We start from the raw sequence: 25,039 nt of genomic DNA on the forward strand, positions 1-25,039 counted from the left end.
GTTAATACTACTACTACTACTACCACCACCACTACAAGTCCTACCACTACTATTACTACTGCTACTAATACTACCACTACTCTTACTACTGATACTATTACTACCACTACTACTAATACTAACACTACCACTACAACTACTATCACTACTCCTACCACTACCACTACTACTACTACTACTACTACTACCACCATTACTACTACTACTACTACTACTACTATTACCACTACTCCTACCACTACCACTACTACTTCTACTACTACTACAGTAATGTCACAGTCAACAGCAGATATGAACATCCATTATCTTCCATAGTATTGCGATCTCTCACCTAAAGCTTGATCTGGTGATTATTGAGGGTTTTTTTTTGTTCACTTTATTAATTTTACCCCCAATTTTTGTTCATTTTGTTAATCTTGTTATTCTTTTTGTAATGAATTTGTTGATTTTCTTCATTTTGTTGATTATTTTGTCCGTTTTGTTGATTATGTTGTTGGTTTTTTCATTTTATTGATTATTTTGTTCTTTGTGTGAGTCACTTGTTGATTTTGTTGTTTTTTTCCTGTTCTGTTTTGCTTCATGTTGATTATTTTTTTCCCATTTGTGGCTCATTTTGCTTATTTTTGTTCATTTTGTTACTGGTCTAATACACCAGTAAATTACTGCCATAAATCTCATGTTGTCTGAACTAAAGGGTTAAAGACATGTGCTGCTGTTATTATTTTGAGGACAGTTTGTACAGTATATGTGCGTTAACCCTTTTAAAGGCCTTGTATTGTTGTGCTTTTTTTGGGCTAAATACAAAAATACTTGGTCCTTAATAGTGTTTTTACATCTTCTCTGCATTTCTGTTTTTAGGACAACATGCTACATCTCAAGAGAAATCCTTAAAATACATTAAATTCATGAATGCATGTACAATTTTCAGCTCAAACAACATTTCCATTTCCATCCAGTTCTGCTTTTAGATCGACTTTTCATCTCAGTCTGAAGAAACAAACATTTAATCTCCGCTTTTACACCGATCTGATCAGTGAGGTTGTGTAAAAAGATTCCACAAAGAGCCACATTAACACACTTTAACCCTTTACCAAGCAAGTGACTATTTTTGGTCTTTTCCGCATGCATTACAAGACAGTGACAGTGTAAGTAATGATGTTACTTTCACCTTACATGTGTTTTTCTTGTATTTTTATATATACTAACTGTATTTATTTATTTATTGCCACATACAAGCAAGGAACCAAATATAGTAACTTCAATGACCTTGTATTTTTCCTTTATACAATGTATTTTTCTTGTTTTTTTTTTTTTTGTATTTTTTTTAATATATACACTTCTTAGATTATTATTATTATTATTATTATTATTATTATTATTATTATTATTATTGTTTGGGTTTTTTTGGACCACTTATGGGCAAGGAACCAAAATGGTAACTTCATTAACCTTGATTTTCTACATAACAATAAAAATGTTTTGAAAAATTTCACAACAGTTATTAAGTCTTGTTATGTCCTCCATTAAGCAACAAATTTGTGTCAGAAAACTGGAAATTACATAAATTAATGTTTCATTAATATAATTATTATTGTTATGTTGAAATACAATGTGATACCCTAAAATACATGTTCCTAGCAACTTACATGTGTTTTTCTTGCATTTTTTATATTTACTTCTTTTTTTTTCTTTTATGGGCAAGGAACCAAATATGGCAACTTCACTGACCTTGTATCCTTGTATTTTTCTTGTATAAAATGCATTTTTCTTGTTTTTTTTTGTTTTTTTTAATATATACTTCTTGGATTGTTTTTTTTTCTTTTTGCCACCTATGGGTAATGAACCAAATATGGTAATTTCATTAACCTTGATTTTCCACATAACAATAAAAATGTTTGAAAAATTTCACAAAAGTAATAAAGTTGTATGTCCCCCAATAGACTAAAATTTGTGGCAGAAAACTGGGAATTACATCAATCAACATTTCATTAATATAATTCTTATTATTGTTATGTTAAAATACAACTTGAAGTTCTAAAATACATGTTCCGAGCACCATACATGAGTTTTTCTTGTATTTTTTATATACACATCTTGGATTTATTTATTTATTTTGCCACTTATGGGGAAGAAACCAAATATAGTAACTTCATTAACCTTGATTTACTACATAACAATGAAAAATTTAGAAAATTTCACAAAAGTAAAAAGTCGTATGTCCTCCTATAAGCAACAAATTTGAGGCAGAAAACTGGAAACTGACAGAAATTAATGTTTCATTAATATAATTATTATTATTGTTATGTTGAAATACAATGTGATACCCTAAAATACATGAAACAGACATAAATAAACGTTTCATTAATATAATTATTACCTCCGCCAAGGAGGTTATGTTTTTGCCAGGGTTTGTTTGTTTGTCTGTTTGTTTGTTTGTCTGTCTGTTAGTGTCCAACATAACTCAAAAGTTATGGACAGATTTGGATGAAATTTTCAGGGTTTGTTGGAAATGGGATAAGGAAGAAATGATTAAATTTTGGTGGTGATCGGGGGTGGGGGGGCCCATGGGGGGGGCCACTGATCAGCCTTGGCGGAGGTCTGCGCTCTCCGAGTGCTTCTAGTTATGTTGAATTTTTTTTTTTTTTTTTTTTTTACTTCTTGGATTTTTATTTATTTATTTATTTAGCCATTTATGGTTAAGGAACCAAATATGGTCACTTCATTAAACTTGTATTTTCTTAAAAATATATAATTCTTGGATTAGTATTTTTTTGGCCACTTATGGATAAGTTTTTTTTTTTTTTTTTGCCACTTATGGGGAAGAAACCAAATATAGTAACTTCATTAACCTTGATTTTCTATGTAACAATAAAAAATTTAGAAAAATTTCACAAAAGTAAAAAAGTTGTATGTCCTCCAATAAGCAACAAATTTGAGGCCGAAAACTGGAAACTGACATAAATTAATGTTTCATTAATATAATTATTATCATTATGTTGAAAAAATGTTTTTTTAATATTTACTTCTTGGATTTTTTTTTATTTTTATTTTTTTGCCATTTATGGTTAAGGAGCCAAATATGATCACTTCATTAAACTTGTATTTTTCTTGTATAAAATGTATTTTTCTTGTATTTTTTAAAAATATATAATTCTTGGATTATTATTTTTTTTGGCCACTTATGGGTCAGGGACCAAATATGTTAACTTCATTAACCTTTATTTTGTACTTAATACATTTTTGTTTTAATTTCACAAAAATTATAAAGTCTTGTTATGTCCTCCAATAAAACACCAAGGTTTAGAATTTAGAGTATTTCTATGGGTGCCCTATAATGAGTTAATCTTTGTTGCACAACTACACAACCTTATGCTTTCTATTAATAGTCACATGTCCTGCACTTATCATTGTTTTGTATTTAAATGAAATTCACATGATGCCATATGATGTTTTTCCTCAAATCTCCTGCATTTCTAATATTAAACCACATTAATGACGTTATCATATTCCAAATAGAGACAATGGCAGTCGCTGATCAGCTGATTTAGGCTGTAAATGCATTAGATTTGATGATTAAATGCACCCTGTGAGATATATCTCCATCTGCTTCTTCAGCATCTGCACCCAAACTTTGAGAAATATTAGCATCACGTCCAAACCCCCGACTGAAATCACAAAACTCTGACCGGCGTGTGCACAAATATGCCGCACACGCAGAAATATGCCAGCCAGGCAGATTCAGCCGGAGCTCATTTCAGATTCTGACATCATCTGAACTGTTTCTGTCTTCGCTAGAGGCCTTTTGTGCTTAAAAACCTGAATATCTGCATTAGATATGTGGGATTATACTTCACATAGAGCAGATAAAAAAGAAAAGATAAAAGAGCCAGACTTCCTTTTGAGTCAAAAATATACTTGAGCTTTAAATAAATAAGTGTAGATCAATGTGAACTTGAAAACCAGCAAATCAGCAAACAAAAAAATTCTGAAAGCAGTCGTCTTAACACGGAGATCTTATTAAAACCAAGAACCGAACAGGCTTCGGAAAGAGCAGATCAATACTGAACTCTTAAGTGACCTCGCAGTGGAGCCGTGCAGATTAGAAGAACCTCCATAAACTGGATCATGGTTGGTGGAAAAAAGGGGATTTAATTAATGAAGCAGCTGATGGATAAATACTGATACTGATGCAAACCAAGCACATTTAGTTTCTCCTTTTAGACACCATTTCATTTATTCCTGTGAAATCTATTATTCCAACCTAAATGAATGACTGAAATGTTGCTGTTTTGTTTGTTAGTTGCTCATAAATAGGGGTGTAAGAAAATATCGGTTCTGCAATATATTGTGATATTTCATTTTATGATACTGTATCAATATTTTTAGGTATTTATTGAAATGGAGATATGGCAGAGGTTCATGCTTTTTTTTTGTGTTTGTGTTTCTTTTATTTCTATATTCACATGGCAGCTAAAATTTGCTTAGAGGTCTTATTTATGTCTTTGTACGTAAGAAATCAACATAAGTGAATCCCCAAAGGATTCTATGCATTTCTTACAACTTTTTTTTTTTTTTTGACAAAAAAAACTCATTTGACTCCCTAAGTAAATTTTAAGTAAATAGATTAAATTAAGTAAATTTTTTAAGTAAATTTTAGCCGTCCTGGGAAATCTATTATTCCAACTTAAATGAATGACTGAAATGTTGCTGTTTTGTTTGTCAGTTGCTCATAAATGGGGTGTAAGAAAATATTGGTTCTGCAATATATCGTGATATTTCATTTTATGATACTGTATCAATATTTTTAGGTATTTATTCAAATGGAGATATGATGGAGGTTCATGCTTTTTTTGTGTGTGTGTGTTTCTTTTATTTCTATATTCACATGGCAGCTAAAATTTGCTTAGAGGTCTTATTTATAAAATGTCTTTGTATGTTACCAGAAAATATCAGGTCTGCTGAGAGTCTGAGTTCTTTTAAGTCCAGGTTAAAGATTCACCTGTTCACTGCTGCCTTTGACTAAAAGGCTTTTGACTTTTTAAATTTTATATTCTCTTGAAACTCTGCACTGCAACTTTTACTTTAATATGTGTGTGTTTTATTTTTATTTTATTTTATTTTATTTATTTTTTTGATTTTATGTGTGTTTTCTTACTTGCTGTTTTTAATCACCTTTTATGTTTCTTTTATAATGTTTTAAATGTGTTTCTTTTTGTTTCTTTTATTTCAATGTCCTGTGTGAAGCACCTTGAATTGCCTTGTTGCTGAAATGTGCTATACAAATAAACTTGCCTTGCCTTGCCTATGTAAGAAATCAATATAAGTGAATCCCCAAAGGATTCTATGCATTTCTTACAACTTTTTTTTGACAAAAAAAACCTCATTTGACTCCCTAAGTAAATTTTAAGTAAATAAATTAAATTAAGTAAATTTTTTAAGTAAATTTTAGCCATCCTGGGAAATCTATTATTCCAACTTAAATGAATGACTGAAATGTTGCTGTTTTGTTTGTTAGTTGCTCATAAATAGGGGTGTAAGAAAAATATTGGTTCCGCAATATATTGTGATATTTCATTTCATTTTTAGGTATATTCAAATGGAGATATGGCGGAGGTTCATGTTTTTTGTGTGTGTGTCTCTTTTATTCTATATTCACATGGCAGCTAAATTTGCTTAGAGATCTCATTTATGTCTTTGTACATAAGAAATCAATATAAGTGAATCCCCAAAGGATTCTATGCATTTCTTACAACTTTTTTTTTTTTTTTGACAAAAATGGCCACTCATTTGACCCCCTAAGTAAAATTTTAGCCGTCCTGTGAGATCTATTATTCTAACTTAACCTGTTTAACCCTGACCATATTTTCAGGGGAAAACGCCTAAAAAGACATACCCAAAGTAAATGAAGAGTTACTTCACAATAATAAGGTTCATATGGATGTTCTTGGTGTCTGTGGACATTTACAGACCTCACAGAATCTAGTCCCATTGTCTAAAATATTGTATCTATTACTCTGCCTGAGTAAACTGTAACAAACTAAAAGAGAAATTAGAATTTTTTAGCCTCGCCTGTTTTTTTTTTCGGCTGGATTGACCATGATACGCATAAATGAATTGTTTGTGTCGGAGATTTTTAATAGCATATATGTCACCCTGCAAAGATTAAAAATCATGTTTGAATATTAAAGTTTGCACTAAAATACACTTTTGATGTACTTTATTAACATTAGGGTCTAAACTTTGAGCAAAAGTTGAAAAAAACATTCATTGTCCTGATTTATTATATTTTTATAGTAGATGAATATTAATATAATTTTTTGGCCCGCGAGCGGGCTGATAGGGCTAAAGGGGTTAAATTAAATGAATGACTGAAATATTGCTGTTTTGTTTGTCAGTTGCTCATAAATAGGGGTGTAAGAAAATATCAGTTCCGCAATATATCATGATATTTCATTTCATAATACTGTATCGATATTAAAAAGTACTGTATCAATATTTTTAGGCATTCATTCAAATGGAGATATGGCGGAAATTCATGTTTCTGTTTTTCTTTTTTGTGTTTCTTTTATTTCTATATTCACACGGGTATTTTGCTTTGTTGTTTGTATACTAAAAAAGTAGTATTGTAATATTATCAAAAAAAATGCATGTAGTTTTTTTTTTAGTGATTTAAACACTGTTTTGTTAAATAATGGGTATTTCAATCATCCTAAAAGCACTTTGTAATGTTATGATGTTGGACGATTCAAGGACTGTGCACTACGCATTCTTTTCACAACTAATAGAATATGAACATTTGAGCAGGATCTTAAACTGCAATATCTGTTGAACATAATTTTGTTTATTTATTTATTATTATTATTATTGAAAAGAAAATGTCGTTTTTACAGAAAAAAACTTTTGTGATATAGTTTTAAATTCTGTTTCTGTCCTGTCCATATTTCTGGCATAACTAAATTTTTCCAAGAAATATTCTCTTAGAAGAAGAAACAAAACTAACAAAAATACTACCTTGTTAACAGTATCGTGATATATCGTATCGTGGTCCTAATATTGTGAATTGTGTCGTATCGCCAGATTCTTGCCAAAACACTCCCCTACTTATAAATGTGTTCCTTATGTCTCTAAATGTGGTTTACAGATGCAATATAGTGACATTTAATATATTAGCAAAAAAGAATTCCTGGTCATTGGTGAACATCCATTAGCATTTTAAAAATAATAGGCCGATAATATTTTTTTTACATCCATGTTTGTTGACGATAGAATGTTTTATGTACAAGCAGAAGTTGGTTAAAGTAAACTAAAAAAAGATGAAAAAAAAAAAAGATATTTTTTGGTTTAGTTTGATGCTCTTTTCTCCCTTAACTAAAATCTGGGGCACCGTAAAGGGGGGGTAAACATGACAAATTCATGGGGCAAGCATTTTTTGGGGGGCCCATTGAGCAGTGGAGGGTGTCCAGTGGATACAGGTTAGAAGATGTGAAAATTTCGTGTAAGATCCGCTGTGTAATAGAGGAATAGAAGCTGGGAGTCGGACGTTGAAAGCATCTTAAGTTTCACTTTCGCTTTACGGCAGTGTTAGTTACGTTAGTTATAGACTGCACCCCCACGTATATAACTGCTACCCCTACCCCACGTACATACACCCCCCCCCCCCGACAAATCGATAAGATATTGAATTTCATACAGGGCCCACAATTGCTAGACTAAAATGCATGACATTGTCATTGATGTGTACGCTTGTCATGACAAGCGTACACATCACTGGTATTTATAGTCCATTGACACTGAAATACATGAAATATGTGTTTAACTTTTATATTGTATTTGTAATCCATTCAGTTCAATGTAAAACAGTCAGTAATGTACTAAATATTACTAAATGCACTCTCCTTATTTGATTTCAATGACTTTTTCAGTAGGAATGAAGGCTTTTTGCAAACGAAGTCCATATGTTTTTGACAACGTTGTGGTACTGACTATAAAAGTTAGGTTTTTTTGTTACGGTTGCAAGCGGAATTCTTCAGGAGAAGGTGGAGTAAATGGACTGATTTTTTTTTTAAGGACAGTTAATGTGGGACCTGTCATATAATGAGGATTACTGCTCAGATTTGTTTGTATGGCTCAGATGATGTTGCATGCCGATGCCAATTGTTAATTTTGTTTTTGAACGGTTCCAAGTATTTATTGCCGATTGTTATTTGTTTTGTTTCTGTTCTGTCTATGTTATGTGAAAAAAAAGATTAAAACGACTAATAAAAATAAGTGTTAAAAAAAAAAGTTAGTTTTTGGTCTCCATGATTGCTGATATTTAGAAGATATGAAAAAACCCTGTGCTCATGTATTAGCCTGACTGTAAGAACAATAGGAAAACAGTCATAAGATTCAACAAAAGCCACTGAATTCCAGTTGGAGGTTTGTCTTGACCCTGTTTTGGTTGTAAATGTTCAGATGGCGGCGGTGGGTGGGTGGGTGTGGTCTCAGGTGTGTCTGTGGGATGGAGGACAGGGTGATTTGAGGGGTGACGGGTGACGGCGGAAGGGAGAACAGAAAGGGGCGGGGTTTTCTGCAGGTTACCTGAGCGTGGAGCGAGGAGGGGTAGGTGAAAGCGGGTGGGAGGGCCGGCGACAGCTCCGCCGGGTACAGCGGGTATGAGGCCCACACGTCTGGGCTGCTGGGATATAGAGCAGGCACTGTGAGCTCATCTGTGGAAAGAAGAAGAGGACCAGTGGAGTGAGGAGAGTGGCCGTGGATGGAGGGTGGGGGAGTGGGAAGGTACAGAGACAGGGTGGAGGTGGCAGCGGTGGTGGTGCATTATGGGGTGAGTGTCAATCATCTGAGGTGGTTTCCTCTGAGTTTGTGTAAAGCAGATAGAGTGGGTTCTGCTAAACTTCCTAAAGACTTACATTATAAACAGAATTATACAGAACTGAACTGTAGTCTGACACAGATCCATGTGAATCAGATCTGAGATCAGTTTCTATGGGTGGGATGAACAATGGTACATTCATCCTGTAACACATCATTATTACATAATCATTACATCATCATTACATCATCACTTCTATGTTTGACCTGTCATGTGCTTACCATGTAACCTTTACTCTGTTTGGTGTGTTAAGTTTATTTATTTGTGTTTTCAGCCATTTGTCTACAGTTATATTCTACATAGAAAGATATATTCTACATTTTCAGATATATTTTATGTTCATAGCTATATTCTATACTTACAGTTATATTCTACATTTACAGTTATATTCTATGTTTGTTGATCATTCTATGTTTATAGTTATGTTCTACATTTATAGATGTATTCCATGTTTATAGTTACATTTTATGTTTATAAATATATTCTGTTTATAGTTATATTCTATGTTTATAGTTATATTTACGTTTATAGATATATTCTATGTTTATAGTTATATTTTACGTTTATAGATATAGTCTGTTTATAGTTATATTCTACATTTATAGATGTATTCTATGTTTATAGTTATATTCCGTGTTTATAGATATATTCTATGTTTATAGCTATATTTTACGTTTATAGATATATTCTATGTTCATAGTTACAGTCTACGTTTATAGAAAAATTCTATGTTTAGAGTTGTATTCTATGTTTATAGTTATATTCTATGTTTACAGATATATTCTATGTTTATAGTTATATTCTACGTTTATAGATAAATTCTGTTTAGAGTTGTATTCTATGTTTATAGATATATTCTGTTTATAGTTATATTCTATGTTTATAGATATATTCTATGTTTATAGTTATATTTTACATTTATAGATATATTCTATGTTTATAGTTACATTCTATGTTTATAGATAAATTTTATGTTTAGAGTTGTATTCTATCTTATAGATATGTTTTACGTTTTCGTTCTCTTTTTTTGTTTTTTTTGTTTTTTTACTTATGTTCATTGCTGCACCAGAATTACGCAGTTTCAGTCCGATTTTCTTCAGATGCGTAAGTTTAGTTCAATAATTTAAAATTGCAGTTTCATACAGATAAAATATATGGATTTATTCTGCAAACTTTAATTTTTTTCCCTTCAGTTTAGACTTAATACACAACTGTTAAATGGATGTGTGTTTATAAAACATTTTCAGTTTTACGTAGCATCAGACGTTTTTTTCTGGTGGAATCTGTGTTAAAATTATGTGATAAAATGACTGTTATAGTGCACATTACAGCTACGCAATTAACCAAATTACTATTGTACAAATATAAAAGGCTGCAATTAAATGACCTCATTTAATAAGATTTAGGGTGATATAAAGGAGTAAAATGAAAATAATACAAATAAACATAATCTCTGTTTATGGTAATAGTTTAGACTCAGTCATCCTCATAAATCATAAAAATGTGCATTTTCCTCGATATTTAACCAAGTAGAGTCAAATCTAAATAAGAAATTCCAGTATTCTACGTGAGAATTACAGTATTTTCCCAGAATTCCACAGGCCTTGCGCACACTTACAATAATATTCTTAGATTTTAGGTTTAAGTGAATGATTTTATAACCTAATTGTCATTTTTCTGGTGTGTGAACACATTTATTTCTGCTTTGCACAGACTTTAAAGTCAACTATACACCGGAAGTCAAATGATTCAAGTGAAATGTGAGGAAAACCCCCCACAGATGTGATGGTTTTACTAAAGTGAGTGGAGAATAGAGTGAAAGTGAAAAAGAGCATGGTGGAAATAAAGGTGACAGTGCAGAGTGGTACAGAGGGAGCAAACATTGAACAAAACTGAAACTCCATCAGATAAAAGCACAGTTTTCCATGTGCTCTGTGTCTCCTGGAAACTGTTTATCAAAGCACGATCAGAAAAAAAAAAAAAAAAAGCCTGATTTAAACATCTCTTATCGGGAAATGACAGCAATTTCTCTCCTGCTGATTACGTCATGGTTTCATTAATCGTTTCCTTCCATTCCAAGCCCCGAGTACGCACCCTGTTCTCTGACACACAAAAAAAATAAAAGATCCAAGATAAGAGCAATTGGTCATTGAGTAAGAATGTACAACCACAGCTGGCCTATGTTCACTACCATAGCTGATTCTTGCAGAATCCTTAGAAAATATTTACTAAACGGAAAACAAAAGGTACAAAGCTGCAAATTCCACCCAGGCCTGGTACTCAAGGTCCAAACAATGAGCAAATCTGAATCATAATCTATCAGGGGGCTCAAAGGAAGTTAACCATGAAAGAAATGCTGTGCATAAACGCTTGTCAAGATTTTATTTTTGGCTAGAAACCAAATACGATTCAATTTATTCCGCTGAAAGACAATGTTCTTGATGAACAAAGGACAATAAAAGTAAAAAAAATCGGACTTTTCAGTTGAGATTTGATCTGCAGATTTCTTTGAAGTCGCAGCTGTAACACAAACACCGTCTGTTTACAGCGAAATAGTAAAGGAAACAGCTGTGGAGTCACGTCAGACGGAAGGTGGCGGTCTGAGGACAGATATGGGTGGGGGTGGGGGGGCAGGGGGGCAGGGGGAGGGGCGTTGTACTCACAGGGGTCTCTGCTGATGAACTGGGGCCCGGGGCTCTGCTGTGACGGAGGGGGTTGGGGGTCCCACCAGCTTGTTCTTGGCCATTTTGGTGTTGGCTTTGGCGAACTCCAGCCGCAGCGTCTGAGGATCTCTGGGTCGAACCGGACGCCCTGGAACCGCGGGAAAGATGGAGAACAGGTCAGGGGAGGGGTCTGACTGTACGGTAAAGTCTGACACTTAAAAACTGACAAATTGTTGACCAGACACCAGAACCTGTACATTTATCTGAGCAAGGGTTGTTAAACATATGGCTCATGGCCCAAAACTGGACCACCAAAGGTTCTAATCCAGCCTGCAGGATTTGAATCTGCAAAATAATAATAATAGTAATAATAATGGATTGGATTTTATATAGTGCTTTTCTAGACACCCAAAGCACTTTACATTATTGATCCATTATTCATTCGCTCTCACATTCCCCCTCTGGTGGTGGTAAACTACATCTGTATCCACAGTTGCCCTGGGGCAGACTGACAGAAGCATGGCTGCCAGTTCGCGCCTACGGCCCCTCCGACCACCACCGAACATTCGTACACATTCATACACCAGCATGAGTGGCACTGGAGGCAAGGAGGGTGAAGTGTCTTGCCCAAGGACACAACGGACTCAGTAGGATAGAGCGGGATTCGATCCGCCAACCCTTCGGTTATTGGACGACCCGCTGTACCACCTGAGCCATGGCCCCCAGAATTACATGGAAGATGACTATCTATCTATCTATCTATCTATCTATCTACTATCTATCTATCTATCTATCTATCTATCTATCTATCTATCTATCTATCTATCTATCTATCTATCATCTATCTATCTATCTATCTATCTATCTATCTTCAGCCTGTCAAAATGAATGCATTAATGCAGATTAATCCATCATTATGATTAATCTGATTAAAGATTTTTATGCAATTAACCCATCTACAGCACAGAATGATTCTGAACGCATTTGGGTCAGTTTGTCCAAGTAGAGTTAGAGTCACGCTATGAACAAATGGACAGTTGATTCAGTAGTGACAGGCAGTAGAACCAACCAATAAAGACAGAAGAAACAGGACGTTGGTCCTCTGGATGGAATATGAGGACAAAAAAAACCCAAGACAGAACAGTCGACCAACATTAAGTATTATACACACTCTGCAGGAAGGAGTTTTCTTTTCACTGATTAACTTCCATCTTAAAATACACACATTAACGCGAAGCATACGTTAGTCTGGGATTCTGCTAGCGCTTCAGCTAACTTCACCTAACACTTCAGCCCAGCTTGTGACAAACATGTTAAGTGTGTATATTTTCCTTCTGTCTTGAGTCGTGATTAATTGAAATTAATCACGGCAACCCTGTGATTAATCTGATAAAAAAATTATTATTATTTTTTTTGACTTTTTATTTAGTTTTTTGCCCAATATAAACAGAACAAAACATCTGAGACAAGCCATAAAAAAAAAAAAAAAAATTACACCACATAGTATTTTTACTGTTACAACTATTATACTACATCTATAGATACATTGCCAAATATCAAAATATTCATATATTTGGTATACCTATACACACTATTTATATAAATACAAATACAAAACACCTCATGTCAGGGCTTATAAGATGCAATTCTCGTCAACAACCCAAAAGTTTAATTATACAAATAGTCTTGCGACCATGTGCCATCTCCACTTAAAAGATCCGTTTTCACTTGTAATTGATTAAAATTTTAATCGTTTGACAGCACTAGTATATACACATAAACACACGCACACAGGACCTTTACTGATTAAATTTGAAATGAATCCGACCAATAGTCAGAGAAGATGTTTCAAGAAATTGCCAACGAAGACGAAGACAACGATGATGACGACGAAAACGACACCGGGACACAGTGCCTTCACAACAGTTCATGCTCTATTGGCCGGTGAGCTAATAAACTGTGAACCTCAAATTAAATACTTAACTAGAAAAGCACTCAGAGAGCGCAGACCTCCACCAAGGCAGATCAGCGAACCCTCCCCGATCACCACCAAAATGTCCTCATTTGTTCCTTGTGCCAGTATCAACATTTCCAGAAATTTTCATCCAAATCCGTCCATAACTTTTTTGAGTTATCTTGCACACGGACAGACAGACAGACAGACAAACCAACGCCGGCAAAACCTAACCTCCTTGGCAGAGGTGATAAAACTATAGATTTACATTCTTGTCAATCACAGCAAACATCAGAACCCAACAGGCTTCCTCCATAAAGTCTGTTTCTTTAGTGTCATTACCCTTTCACATAACACTGACCCTTTTAAGACTGACATTATAACAGGCCTAGGTGTCTTCATGTTTCCTTGCAATAAAAGTGTCTTTTTCGACAATTTGTTTTCAGATAGAACTTAACTTTCAATATCTATCCATTTATTATCATATATAAAGAAATAAATACTTAAAACAGTGTGTGTTAGTAAAAAGAAAAAAAACTTGACATTTTTTAGCATATTTGTGAACAGAAACAACTGTAAATGTCCATAACGAAACTTTTGAGGTTGCAGAAATAAACTTTCAACTATTTTACATCTGCTCAACACATGCTTTTTGCTCTTGAACATTCAGTATCTATATTATGGATTCCTATTTTTGGTTATTTCCAGGTGTTTTTTAGCCTGTGTGGTAGTCTCTGAAGCTGTCTGCTTGTAATAGAGTCTGACATTGCTGCCGTAAAGTGTTATATAGTGTCGGAAAGGTCAAGATCCCAGCTTTCCGATGCTGTTTGAATTTTGTGGATAGCATAAACGGTCGGAGTTACAGTAACTTTAAATGGTGTAAAGTGCAAATGCAAACTGCAGTTGTTAAAGGCTTAAATATTAACACACTTCCTGGTAAGTGGAACTCCAAATTTCCTAGAGCAAAGAAGGGCTTAACACCTGCTATGAAGCTGTTTACAATGTTCTGCAGTCTCTTCGATGATCTTGTTTCCTCCAAGACAAGAAGTCAACACCTTGGGAGGCGTCGCTGAAGAGAGATTAAAGTTAGCCACATGAAGGCTCCTAATGATGTTAAAGATTAATTCAGGAATGCTTTGCTTTAGCAACAGTGAAGCAGTTGTTCCTCAGAGGGATGTGTTAAAGCTGTTCATGTGGTGGAAATGGACAGATGTGACGTGTCGGTGAATGTCCAGAGGGAAGTAAGCGCTATGTATAGTTTCAGATTTTTGACTTTCATCCACAGAATTTACAGCTCAAGTCCCTGTTTTTTTTCTTCCCGGTTGCTTGGACTTCGTAGCCCGCGGTAAACGGCTCACTGTGGATTAGAGTGTTATTCTGGTCCGTGCATGTGATGACACTCGCAAATGAAAATCAGAACGTGTTGACACAAACCTGGCTGGTGCATGATGTCATTTACACCAAAGGCTGACTGGCCCTCGCTCTGCTGCCCAAAGAACTCTGTAACTGTAATTTAATATCGAGCATCGAATCATAGCCTCCGTTCACCCCGATCTAAGGCCTTCATCTGCTTTAACCCTTACACTGTAAAAAAGTCTGTGCAAATATAAGAAATTAAACTCATTATTTGGTTCAAATGTCTTATTTCAAGTAAATTATCCGCCATAGCAGTAAGAATCAAGTTTTCTTAACCCATAAAGACCCGGTGCTACTTTTGTGGCACTTCCAAAATAGTTTTTTCTCTATATTTAACTGTTCTTAAGTGATTGATCATCATTATTATCATATTATCTTCTGTATTTTGCGTTTTTTTCAGTGAAAATCAAGTATTTTCCTATATTAATTTGCTGATCAGTACAGGGTGGGGAAGCAAAATTTACAATGAACATTTAGTTGTTTTTTTCTCAGCAGGCACTACATCAATTGTTTTAAAACCAACATATATTGATGTCATAATCATACCTAACACTATTATCCATACCTTTTTCAGAAACTTTTGCCCATATGAGTAATCAGGAAAGCAACGTCAAAGAGTGTGTGATTTGCCTGAATGCACTTGTCACACCACAGGAGATTTCAAACATAGTTGGAGTGTCCATAAAGACTGTTTATAATGGAAAGAAGAGAATGACTATGAGCAAAACTATTACGAGAAAGTCTGGAAGATACTATTAAGAAGAATGGAAGAAGTCGTCACCCCCGAATATTTGAGGAACACTTGTGCAAGTTTCAGGAAGTGTGTGAAGGCAGTTATTGAGAAAGAAGGAGGACACATAGAATAAAAACATTTTCTATTATGTACATTTCTTGTGGCAAATAAATTCTCATGACTTTCAATAAACTAATTGGTCTACACTGCTTTCAATCCCTGCCTCAAAATATTGTAAATTTGCTTCCCCACGCCGGTATATTTAACTTTTCTTAAGTGATTGATCATCATTTATTATCATATATCTTCTGTATTTTACAGTTTTTTCAGTGAAAATCAGGTATTTCCTGTATTTAATTTGCTGATCATGTAGATGGTTCATTAAAGCTCAGATTACTACCGTCCTCAAGAACCCAGCTATGCGTTTTCTATCCACAATTTCTGGACAGAGTTTCACAACTTTACATGAAAAAAAGCAAAGACAACGGTCCACCACAAAGGACATTCCATAAAAATTTTAAAACTGTATCCTGAAAAAACTGTTGCAGTCATGATGTTCCAATAAGGCACTTATTTAATAAAAAAACAAAAAAAGCCAGTACTTTGCTGACATTTCCTGGGTCTTAGGAGGTTAAAGTTGAGGGGTATTATATGAGAAACAGAGAAAACTGAAGAAAAATAGACTTTTTTTTAGTAAAATCTATCATTAACTGAACATAAACCCAGTGTCTCCATCCACTGTCATTGATTCAACTCCATGGGTTTTACTGGTGAATCATGTTGTAGAAGATTACAGTGGTTTCTATGGTAACTACGGAGGCTTGAACGTCCAATGGGTCATATCTGATGACCATGAAAAGATGAAAACTGCATTTTACACAAATTATTTCGGGTATTGATATGATTAGTGGATCAACAGGTATTAAACAGTTTAGAGCAGTAGATGACGGGTCCTTTATGGGTTAACATGAGAAAATACAAATTAGAGCTGCAACCGATTAATCAATTAGGTGCTTGAAGCGAATGCAAAAATTCACGATTTGATTAATCGACTCGAAATTGATTGAAGGGAAATATTCTATTGCAGTTTTTTCTGAACTGAAGCTTCTTTGTGTGTCACAATAAGCGTCCAAGTGAAACACAACAGTGGAAACTGATGTTTAACAGCAGAGAAATGAAGGAAACAAAGCTTTGATTCAGGAGAATTGTTGGCTGAATGATTTTTTTGGATCACTTTGAGTTGATTAATCGGTTGGCAGCTCTAATACAAATATCTGCTATATTATATATATTATTAGTGCTGTCAAATGATTCAAACTTTTAATCTGATTAATCCACAGGGTTGCTGTGGATAATTTCAATTAATCACGATAAATATCATTTGTTTTTAATCTATATTAATGTGTTTCATTTTGCATGAGCTAACAGACTCAAGAAAGAAGGGAAATATGCACTGAACATTGTCTCAACAAACACAACTGGAACAACTGCTGCCTGTCTTGGACAAACTGCCCCAATGCATTGGCAGAGACGTTCAGAGTCAGTCTGGGTGTACAGATGGGTTAATTGCATTAAAAATTTTAATCAGACTAATCCTGATGATGGATTAATCTGCGATAACACGTTAATTTAGACAGCCTAGTTTTTATGTATATTTCATTATATGCTTCTTGGATATATTTTGCCACTTATAGTTAGGAACCGAATATGATAACTTCTTTTTTTTAATTTTTCACATGACAATACATTTTTTTTTTTTTTTTTTTTTTAATTTCACAAATGTAATAAAGTCTTGTTTTGTCCCGCAGTAACACACTGATATTGAAATACTGAATTTCAGAGTATTTCTAAAGCTGGTCCTATAAAGGGGTTAATCCAGCTGTAGTTTTGACCACGGACCACAAAAATTAGTTGTTTTTTTTTTAATAATATTACATTTGCGCATGCGCAACGCTAACTCTACTTGACAAACTGACCCAAATTTAATTAGATTAGTCATGATGATGGATTAATCCACATTAACATTAACAGCCCGCTAATCTATCCATGTCTCTATGGAGGTGTATGTGTATATAAAATATATATATATATATATATATATATATATTAAAAAAAAAAAAAAAAAAAAAAAAAATATATATATATCTATATATATATATAGTATATATATACATATATATATATAATATATACATACACACACATATATGGTGGAGGATCGGACAACGGCATCAAGTCTTCATCACACCCCCAAATTACAGTCTGGACTTTATGGTGGCTTTTCATGTGTGAAAATGATGTCTCATTCTCCATCATCCATAATCAAAAATTAATACAACTGCGGATGAAAAAAAATAGTTATGAACCTTACAGATAGGATGTAACGCTATGAACAATTTCATATCATGGTTATTGTGACCCAAAATTATCACGGTTATTCATTATCATCGCGGTATTGTTGAAATTGTACTCAAAATGTTCAAAAAGTACTGATACACACAGTGAAATATTAACCAATGTTGTATTTTGAAAAAAAAAACAAAAAACAAACAAAAAAAACCAACAAACAACAAAAAAAACCCCAAATAAAATAATAGGCATAATGCACTTTCTCTTGGCAGAAACATTCAAATATTAACCCTTAGTGGTCTGAGCCTATTTGGCTGTTTTTCACTACTTTGATTTTGCTTTTATATACTATGTAAACCAATGTTTATTATACCCATGTTTGGTATCTTTTTTTTCAGCACAACTTCATTTCTATCATCTGTCTATTACTTTTTTTCACTTTAACCTTACTATAAAAACATAAAAGGACAGAAAACCATACAAAAATATTTAAAATCTGATTTGAAAAATGTATATAATTTATTGCCTAAATAGCACAAAGATGCTAATGAACCTTTTCAAAGACTTTTAAAAGTGAATATTGGTTCCAAATATTAGGTATAGAAAATTAAAATTGTACTAAATTAAAAGTATACTCAAATATTTGACATAACAGCAGATCTTTACATAGTTGTTTTCTCCGGAAAAGTGCAGTAATCAAACACGGTTATCATGATAATAGAACTTAAACGGTAATACTAACCATCTGCAGTTTTACTGTGGTTTATCGTTACACCGGTAATCGTTACATCCCTACTTCCAGAGCTGAACGATTAATCGACTCAAAGTGATCAAAAACAAATCATTCAACCATAATTCTCCCTGAATCAATGCTTTGTTTCCTTCATTTCTCTGCTGTTAAACATCGGTTCCACTGTTGTGTTTCACTTGGACGCTTATTGTGACGCACAAAGAAGCTTCAATTCAGGAAAACTGCAATAGAAAATTTCCCTTCAATCAATTTGAGTCGATTAATCGAATCGTGAATTTCTGCATTCGCTTCAAGCACCTAATTCACAGGTGTCAAACATGTGGTCCGGAGGCCAAATCCGGCCCGCCAAAGGGTCCAGTCTGGCCTTTGGGATGAATTTGTGAAATGCAAAAATTACACTAAGATATTAACAATCATTTTAGTTCAGGTTTCACATTCAGACCGATTCAATCTCCAGTGAGCAGGACCAGTAAAATACTATCAATAACATAAAAATAATGACAACTCCAAATGTTTCTCTTTGTAAATACAAATATTTTCATGTACTTATACTAAAACAAAGTATAATTTTGCCCAAAAAATGTCAACAACCTGAAATGTCTTAAGAGAAGTACGTAAAATTTTAACAATATTCTGCCTGTTACTCAAAGTTTTGTGTATTTGGAGATCCACTGTGATCTGTAAGTTATAACGTACATGTGTAAATGATAAACTGAGACTGAATATTGTTAAAATTACACTTATTTTTTCAGTTTGTTCATGCTATTCACATCTTTTGAAAGGATAATTTGTAGATGTAAACCTGTTCATAATGTAAATTTCCTTATTTTTCGCTCTAAAGCATAGAGAAAAGTTTGGAGTTGGCATAATTTAATATTATTATGTTATTATTTTACTGGTTCGTCCCACTTCAGATCAAATTTTGCTGAATCTGGCCCCTGAAGTAAAATGAGTTTGACACCCCTGACCTAATCGATTAATCGTTTTAGCTCTAGAACCTTACTGTGACACTACATAAGCATTATGTGGTAGAAAATATGTCACAGTGAACGTCTCCTGTACACAAAACCAAAGACGGTGCAGTGAAATTTTGCATGTGCGACTTTCTTTTAGCGTATAAATCATTTCTAAACTCTGACTTCTTAAGGTTAAAATGAGCCAAACTTTGTGACAAAAGGCTTGAGATGCCACTGCTGTAATCCCAGAGCTGTGGACAGGCCAAGGACAGGTTGTTTTTCCCCTTCTACATCAAAAAACTTCCACATGTGCACCAGTCCGAATCATTTTTTCTTGATTACTCTCGCCTGAAGGAAAATAAGAACTGTAACAATGGCAGAAAGGTCCGGTTCATGTAAAAAGAAAAACAAAAAAACAATGCTGCTATGTAGTCGGCCTCATTTTTGGAAGAAACTGACTTTACCAAACAGCCTCTCATTAACCTGCTTTGATCGTCTGGAAAAGACACGAAGGTCGGATCAATGGAGAGGGAAAGCAGCGAGGAGGAAAAACTTCTTCATGCAATAATGCAGTACGAAATAATTTTGATGTTTTTTGGTTTTTTTCATCATTAGGCTTTAATTTGTTCATCATTTGTTAAATGAAGTTCTCAGTTTGCAATTATTTTCTTCATTTCAAACAGAAAATTAGCAAAATCAGCACTAAATTGTGAAAATGGAGAACTGATGTGTATTTTTAGGTCGTCATGTCTCATTATGTCTATTATTGTTTCCATCATTTTTGTCTTTTTTTGCATCTTTTACATAGTTTTTGTCTTTTACAATTAGTTTGCAACCAACAACCAGATGAAAAATCAGCCTTGAAACTCAAAAAAGAAAAAAAAAAATGGTTTAACACTTAGCATAATAGTTATCAATATCTATTAATGTTAAACTTCTATTTGATTCAAATTTATAACTGTATGTCCATGTGGAATGCATTCTAACGCTATAAATGTTATCACAATACATTTTTTTCAGCTCGATGTAGAAAATTATCCCAATAAATGTCAATAAATGCCTTTGTGTTTCCTTCTACTGGCCTGAAAAATACTCTTCAATCTGCCATTTACGAATTAAAAATAATTTAGAATTTTTTTACACAACAGAACATTAAATTGCGCCAATTATTTTATGGTCCAGCTTTAGACTTAAGATATCTTAAAATACCTTAAAAAAAACAAAAACAAAAACAATGCTGCTATGTAGTCGGCCTCCTTTTTTGGAAGAAACTGATTTTACCAAACAGCCTCTCATTAACCTGCTTTGATCGTCTGGAAAAGACACGAAGGTTGGATCAATGGAGAGGGAAAGCAGCGAGGGGGAAAAAGTTCTTCATGCAATAATGCAGTACGAAATAATTTGATGTTTTTGGTTTTTTTTTTTTCATCATTACGTTTTAATTTGTTCATCATTTGTTAAACGAAGTTCTCAGTTTGCAATAATTTTCTTCATTTCAAACAGAAAATTAGCAAAATCAGCACTAAATTGTGAAAATGGAGAACTGATGTGTATTTTTAGGTCGTCATGTCTCATTATGTCTATTATTGTTTCCATCATTTTTGTCTTTTTTTGCATCTTTTACATAGTTTTTGTCTTTTACAATTAGTTTGCAACCATAAATCACCAACAACCAGATGAAAAATCAGCCTTGAAACTCAAAAAGAAAAAAAATGGTTTAACACTTAGCATAATAGTTATCAATATCTATTAATGTTAAACTTCTATTTGATTCAAATTTATAACTGTATGTCCATGTGGAATGCATTCTAACGCTATAAATGTTATCTTGTATGTTAGACTTAAGATGTCTTAAAATACCTTAAAAAAAACAAGAACAAAAACAATGCTGCTATGTAGTCGGCCTCCTTTTTTGGAAGAAACTGATTTTACCAAACAGCCTCTCATTAACCTGCTTTGATCGTCTGGAAAAGACACGAAGGTCGGATCAATGGAGAGGGAAAGCAGCGAGGGGGAAAAAGTTCTTCATGCATAATGCAGTACGAAATAATTTTGATGTTTTTTGTTTTTTTTCATCATTAGGCTTTAATTTGTTCATCATTTGTTAAATGAAGTTCTCAGTTTGCAATTATTTTCTTCATTTCAAACAGAAAATTAGCAAAATCAGCACTAAATTGTGAAAATGGAGAACTGATGTGTATTTTTAGGTCGTCATGTCTCATTATGTCTATTATTGTTTCCATCATTTTTGTCTTTTTTTGCATCTTTTACATAGTTTTTGTCTTTTACAATTAGTTTGCAACCAACAACCAGATGAAAAATCAGCCTTGAAACTCAAAAAAAAAAAAAAAATGGTTTAACACTTAGCATAATAGTTATCATATCTATTAATGTTAAACTTCTATTTGATTCAAATTTATAACTGTATGTCCATGTGGAATGCATTCTAACGCTATAAATGTTATCACAATACATTTTTTTCAGCTCGATGTAGAAAATTATCCCAATAAATGTTAATAAATGCCTTTGTGTTTCCTTCTACTGGCCTGAAAAATACTCTTCAATCTGCCATTTACGAATTAAAATAATTTAGTTTTTTTACACAACAGAACATTAAATTGCGCCAATTATTTTATGGTCCAGCTTTAGACTTAAGATATCTTAAAATACCTTAAAAAAACAAAAAAAAAAACAATGCTGCTATGTAGTCGGCCTCCTTTTTTGGAAGAAACTGATTTTACCAAACAGCCTCTCATTAACCTGCTTTGATCGTCTGGAAAAGACACGAAGGTCGGATCAATGGAGAGGGAAAGCAGCGAGGGGGAAAAAGTTCTTCATGCAATAATGCAGTACGAAATAATTTTGATGTTTTTTGGTTTTTTTTCATCATTACGTTTTAATTTGTTCATCATTTGTTAAACGAAGTTCTCTGTTTGCAATAATTTTCTTCATTTCAAACAGAAAATTTGCAAAATCAGCACTAAATTGTGAAAATGGAGAACTGATGTGTATTTTTAGGTCGTCGTCTCATTATGTCTATTTTGTTTCCATCATTTTCCTTTTTTTGCATCTTTTACATAGTTTTGTCTTTTACAATTAGTTTGCAACCATAAATCACCAACAACCAGATGAAAAATCAGCCTTGAAACTCAAAAAAGAAAAAAATGGTTTAACACTTAGCAAATAGTATCAATATCTATTAATGTTAAACTTCTATTTGATTCAAATTTATAACTGTATGTCCATGTGGAATGCATTCTAACACTATAAATGTTATCTTGTATGTTAGACTTAAGATGTCTTAAAATACCTTAAAAAAAACAAGAACAAAACAATGCTGCTATGTAGTCGGCCTCCTTTTTTGGAAGAAACTGATTTTACCAAACAGCCTCTCATTAACCTGCTTTGATCGTCTGGAAAAGACACGAAGGTCGGATCAATGGAGAGGGAAAGCAGCGAGGGGGAAAAAGTTCTCTGCGGTAGAAACAGAAGAAGAAGAGAAGAAGAAGAAGAGAAAGAAGAAGAAGAAGAAGAAGAAGAAGAGGAGGATCAGGAAGCTGTGAGGAAGGGTCCTGGCCTCATCCCTGCAGACCGGAGTAAAGCTGAGCTGAAACAAGCACACGGACGACTCTTCTCATGAAGGGGTGGAATTAACTGGGATTGCTGTGGCTCAGTGCACTCACAGCCTCTCAGTCCAGGCTGCAGAGGTTTAATAAGGTACATGGATATAATGAGGCCTGAGCACATCTCAGTTTGAACCCAGGCGTTTTCACAGGAGTCCAATCCTTACCTTCTCAACATTAAGCTTCAGCACTTTGAAGTAGGTCTGGGCAATAACGCAGTACGAAATAATTTTGATATACTTTTTTTTTTTTTTTTTCCATCATTAGGCTTTAATTTGTTCATCATTTGTTAAATGAAGGGCTCAGTTTGTAATTATTTTCTTCATTTCAAACAGAAATTTAGCAAAATCAGCACTAAAATGTGAAAACGGAGAGCCGATGTGTATTTTTAGGTCGTTTTTAAGTCTTTTAACCCTTTCATGCATAGTGGTCACTACAGTGGACAGCTATTCTCCAGCTGTTCTCTTATATATTCATGGGTTTAGTCATTGTAGTTCCACATCAGCCAACACAGTGGACACTTATGCATCATCTTATAAACTGCAATTCATACCATTACTGTAACTTTGCTGTTCTTCATTGGTTCTTGAGTGGAAATCAATTGTTAATTGTTATTTTTTGTATATTATCTCCCTGAAGTGAGTAATAACTAGTATTATAATATGTTAAAATGTGAGAAAACATCAGATTAGCTGCATTAAACATGGTTTCATGTCACTGTTTTCATATCACTTTATGATATTGGGTTTTAAATAAATGTTTCTTTGCTTCAAGAATAAAATTCATGGTGTAGCTGAGTGGACATTTTTGTAAATCTATGAAAAAAAAACCTCAATCTCATTGTTTTTTCATGCCTAAGGAGGAATAAAAACACTAAAAAAAACCAAAAAAAAAACAAACCCAAAATCCTCAACTGAGGTTCTCATAATTCATGCATGAAAGGGTTAATGTTTCCAAGTTTTTCGTTTTTTTGCGTCTTTTACCATTAGTTTGCAACCATAAATAACCAACAACCAGATGAACAATCAGACTTGAAACTCAAAAAGAAAAAAAAGGGTTTAACACTTAGCATCATAGTTATCAATATCTATTAATGTTAAACTTTTATTTGATTCAAATGTATGACTGTATGCCCCATGTGGAATGGATTTTAACGCGATAAATGTTATCCCAATAGTTGGATGCAATAATGCAGTATGAAATAATTTTGATATACATTTTTTTTCATCATTAGGCTTTAATTTGTTCATCATTTGTTAAATGAAATGCTCAGTTTGAAATTATTTTCTTCATTTTAAATATAAAATTAGCAAAATCAGCACTAAAATGTGAAAACGGAGAGCTGATGTGGATTTTTAGGTCGTCATGTCTCGTTAAGTCTTTTATTGTTTCCATCATTTTCCTCTTTTGTTGCATCTTTTACATAGTTTTTGTCTATTATAATTAGTTTGCAACCATGAATAACCAACAACTAGATGAAAAATCAGCCTTGAAACTCAAAACAGCTGTTCTTTTTTTCTTCTATTATTTGATTTTTTTATTTGTGTATTGTTTATTATTATTATTATTTTTGTTTTTTTCTTCCATATGTTTGGTATTATGTCTGTGACTGAAATAAACTAAACTGAACTGAAAAACAGAAAGAAGTGGTTCAACACTTAGCGTAACAGTTATGAATATCTTAATGTTAAACTTTTATTTGATCAAAATTTATAACTGTAT

At 33.4% G+C, this 25,039-nt stretch overlaps 1 protein-coding gene across 1 annotated transcript in view; it reads right to left on the reverse strand.

Annotated features, from left to right (window-relative positions):
* Positions 1-25,039, reverse strand: part of LOC115416876 (RNA-binding protein with multiple splicing-like) — a gene marked incomplete at its 5' end in the record, with an annotated part of 44,500 nt that overhangs the window by 5,597 nt on the left and 13,864 nt on the right. The window contains 4 exon segments of the mRNA XM_030130753.1: positions 8,581-8,708; positions 11,536-11,561; positions 11,563-11,662; positions 11,665-11,683. Of these exon segments, the coding sequence (XP_029986613.1) occupies positions 8,581-8,708; positions 11,536-11,561; positions 11,563-11,662; positions 11,665-11,683 (273 nt within the window).

This window comes from Sphaeramia orbicularis, unplaced genomic scaffold (genome assembly GCF_902148855.1).
Source record: "Sphaeramia orbicularis unplaced genomic scaffold, fSphaOr1.1, whole genome shotgun sequence".
NCBI classification, from domain to species: Eukaryota; Metazoa; Chordata; class Actinopteri; order Kurtiformes; family Apogonidae; genus Sphaeramia; species Sphaeramia orbicularis.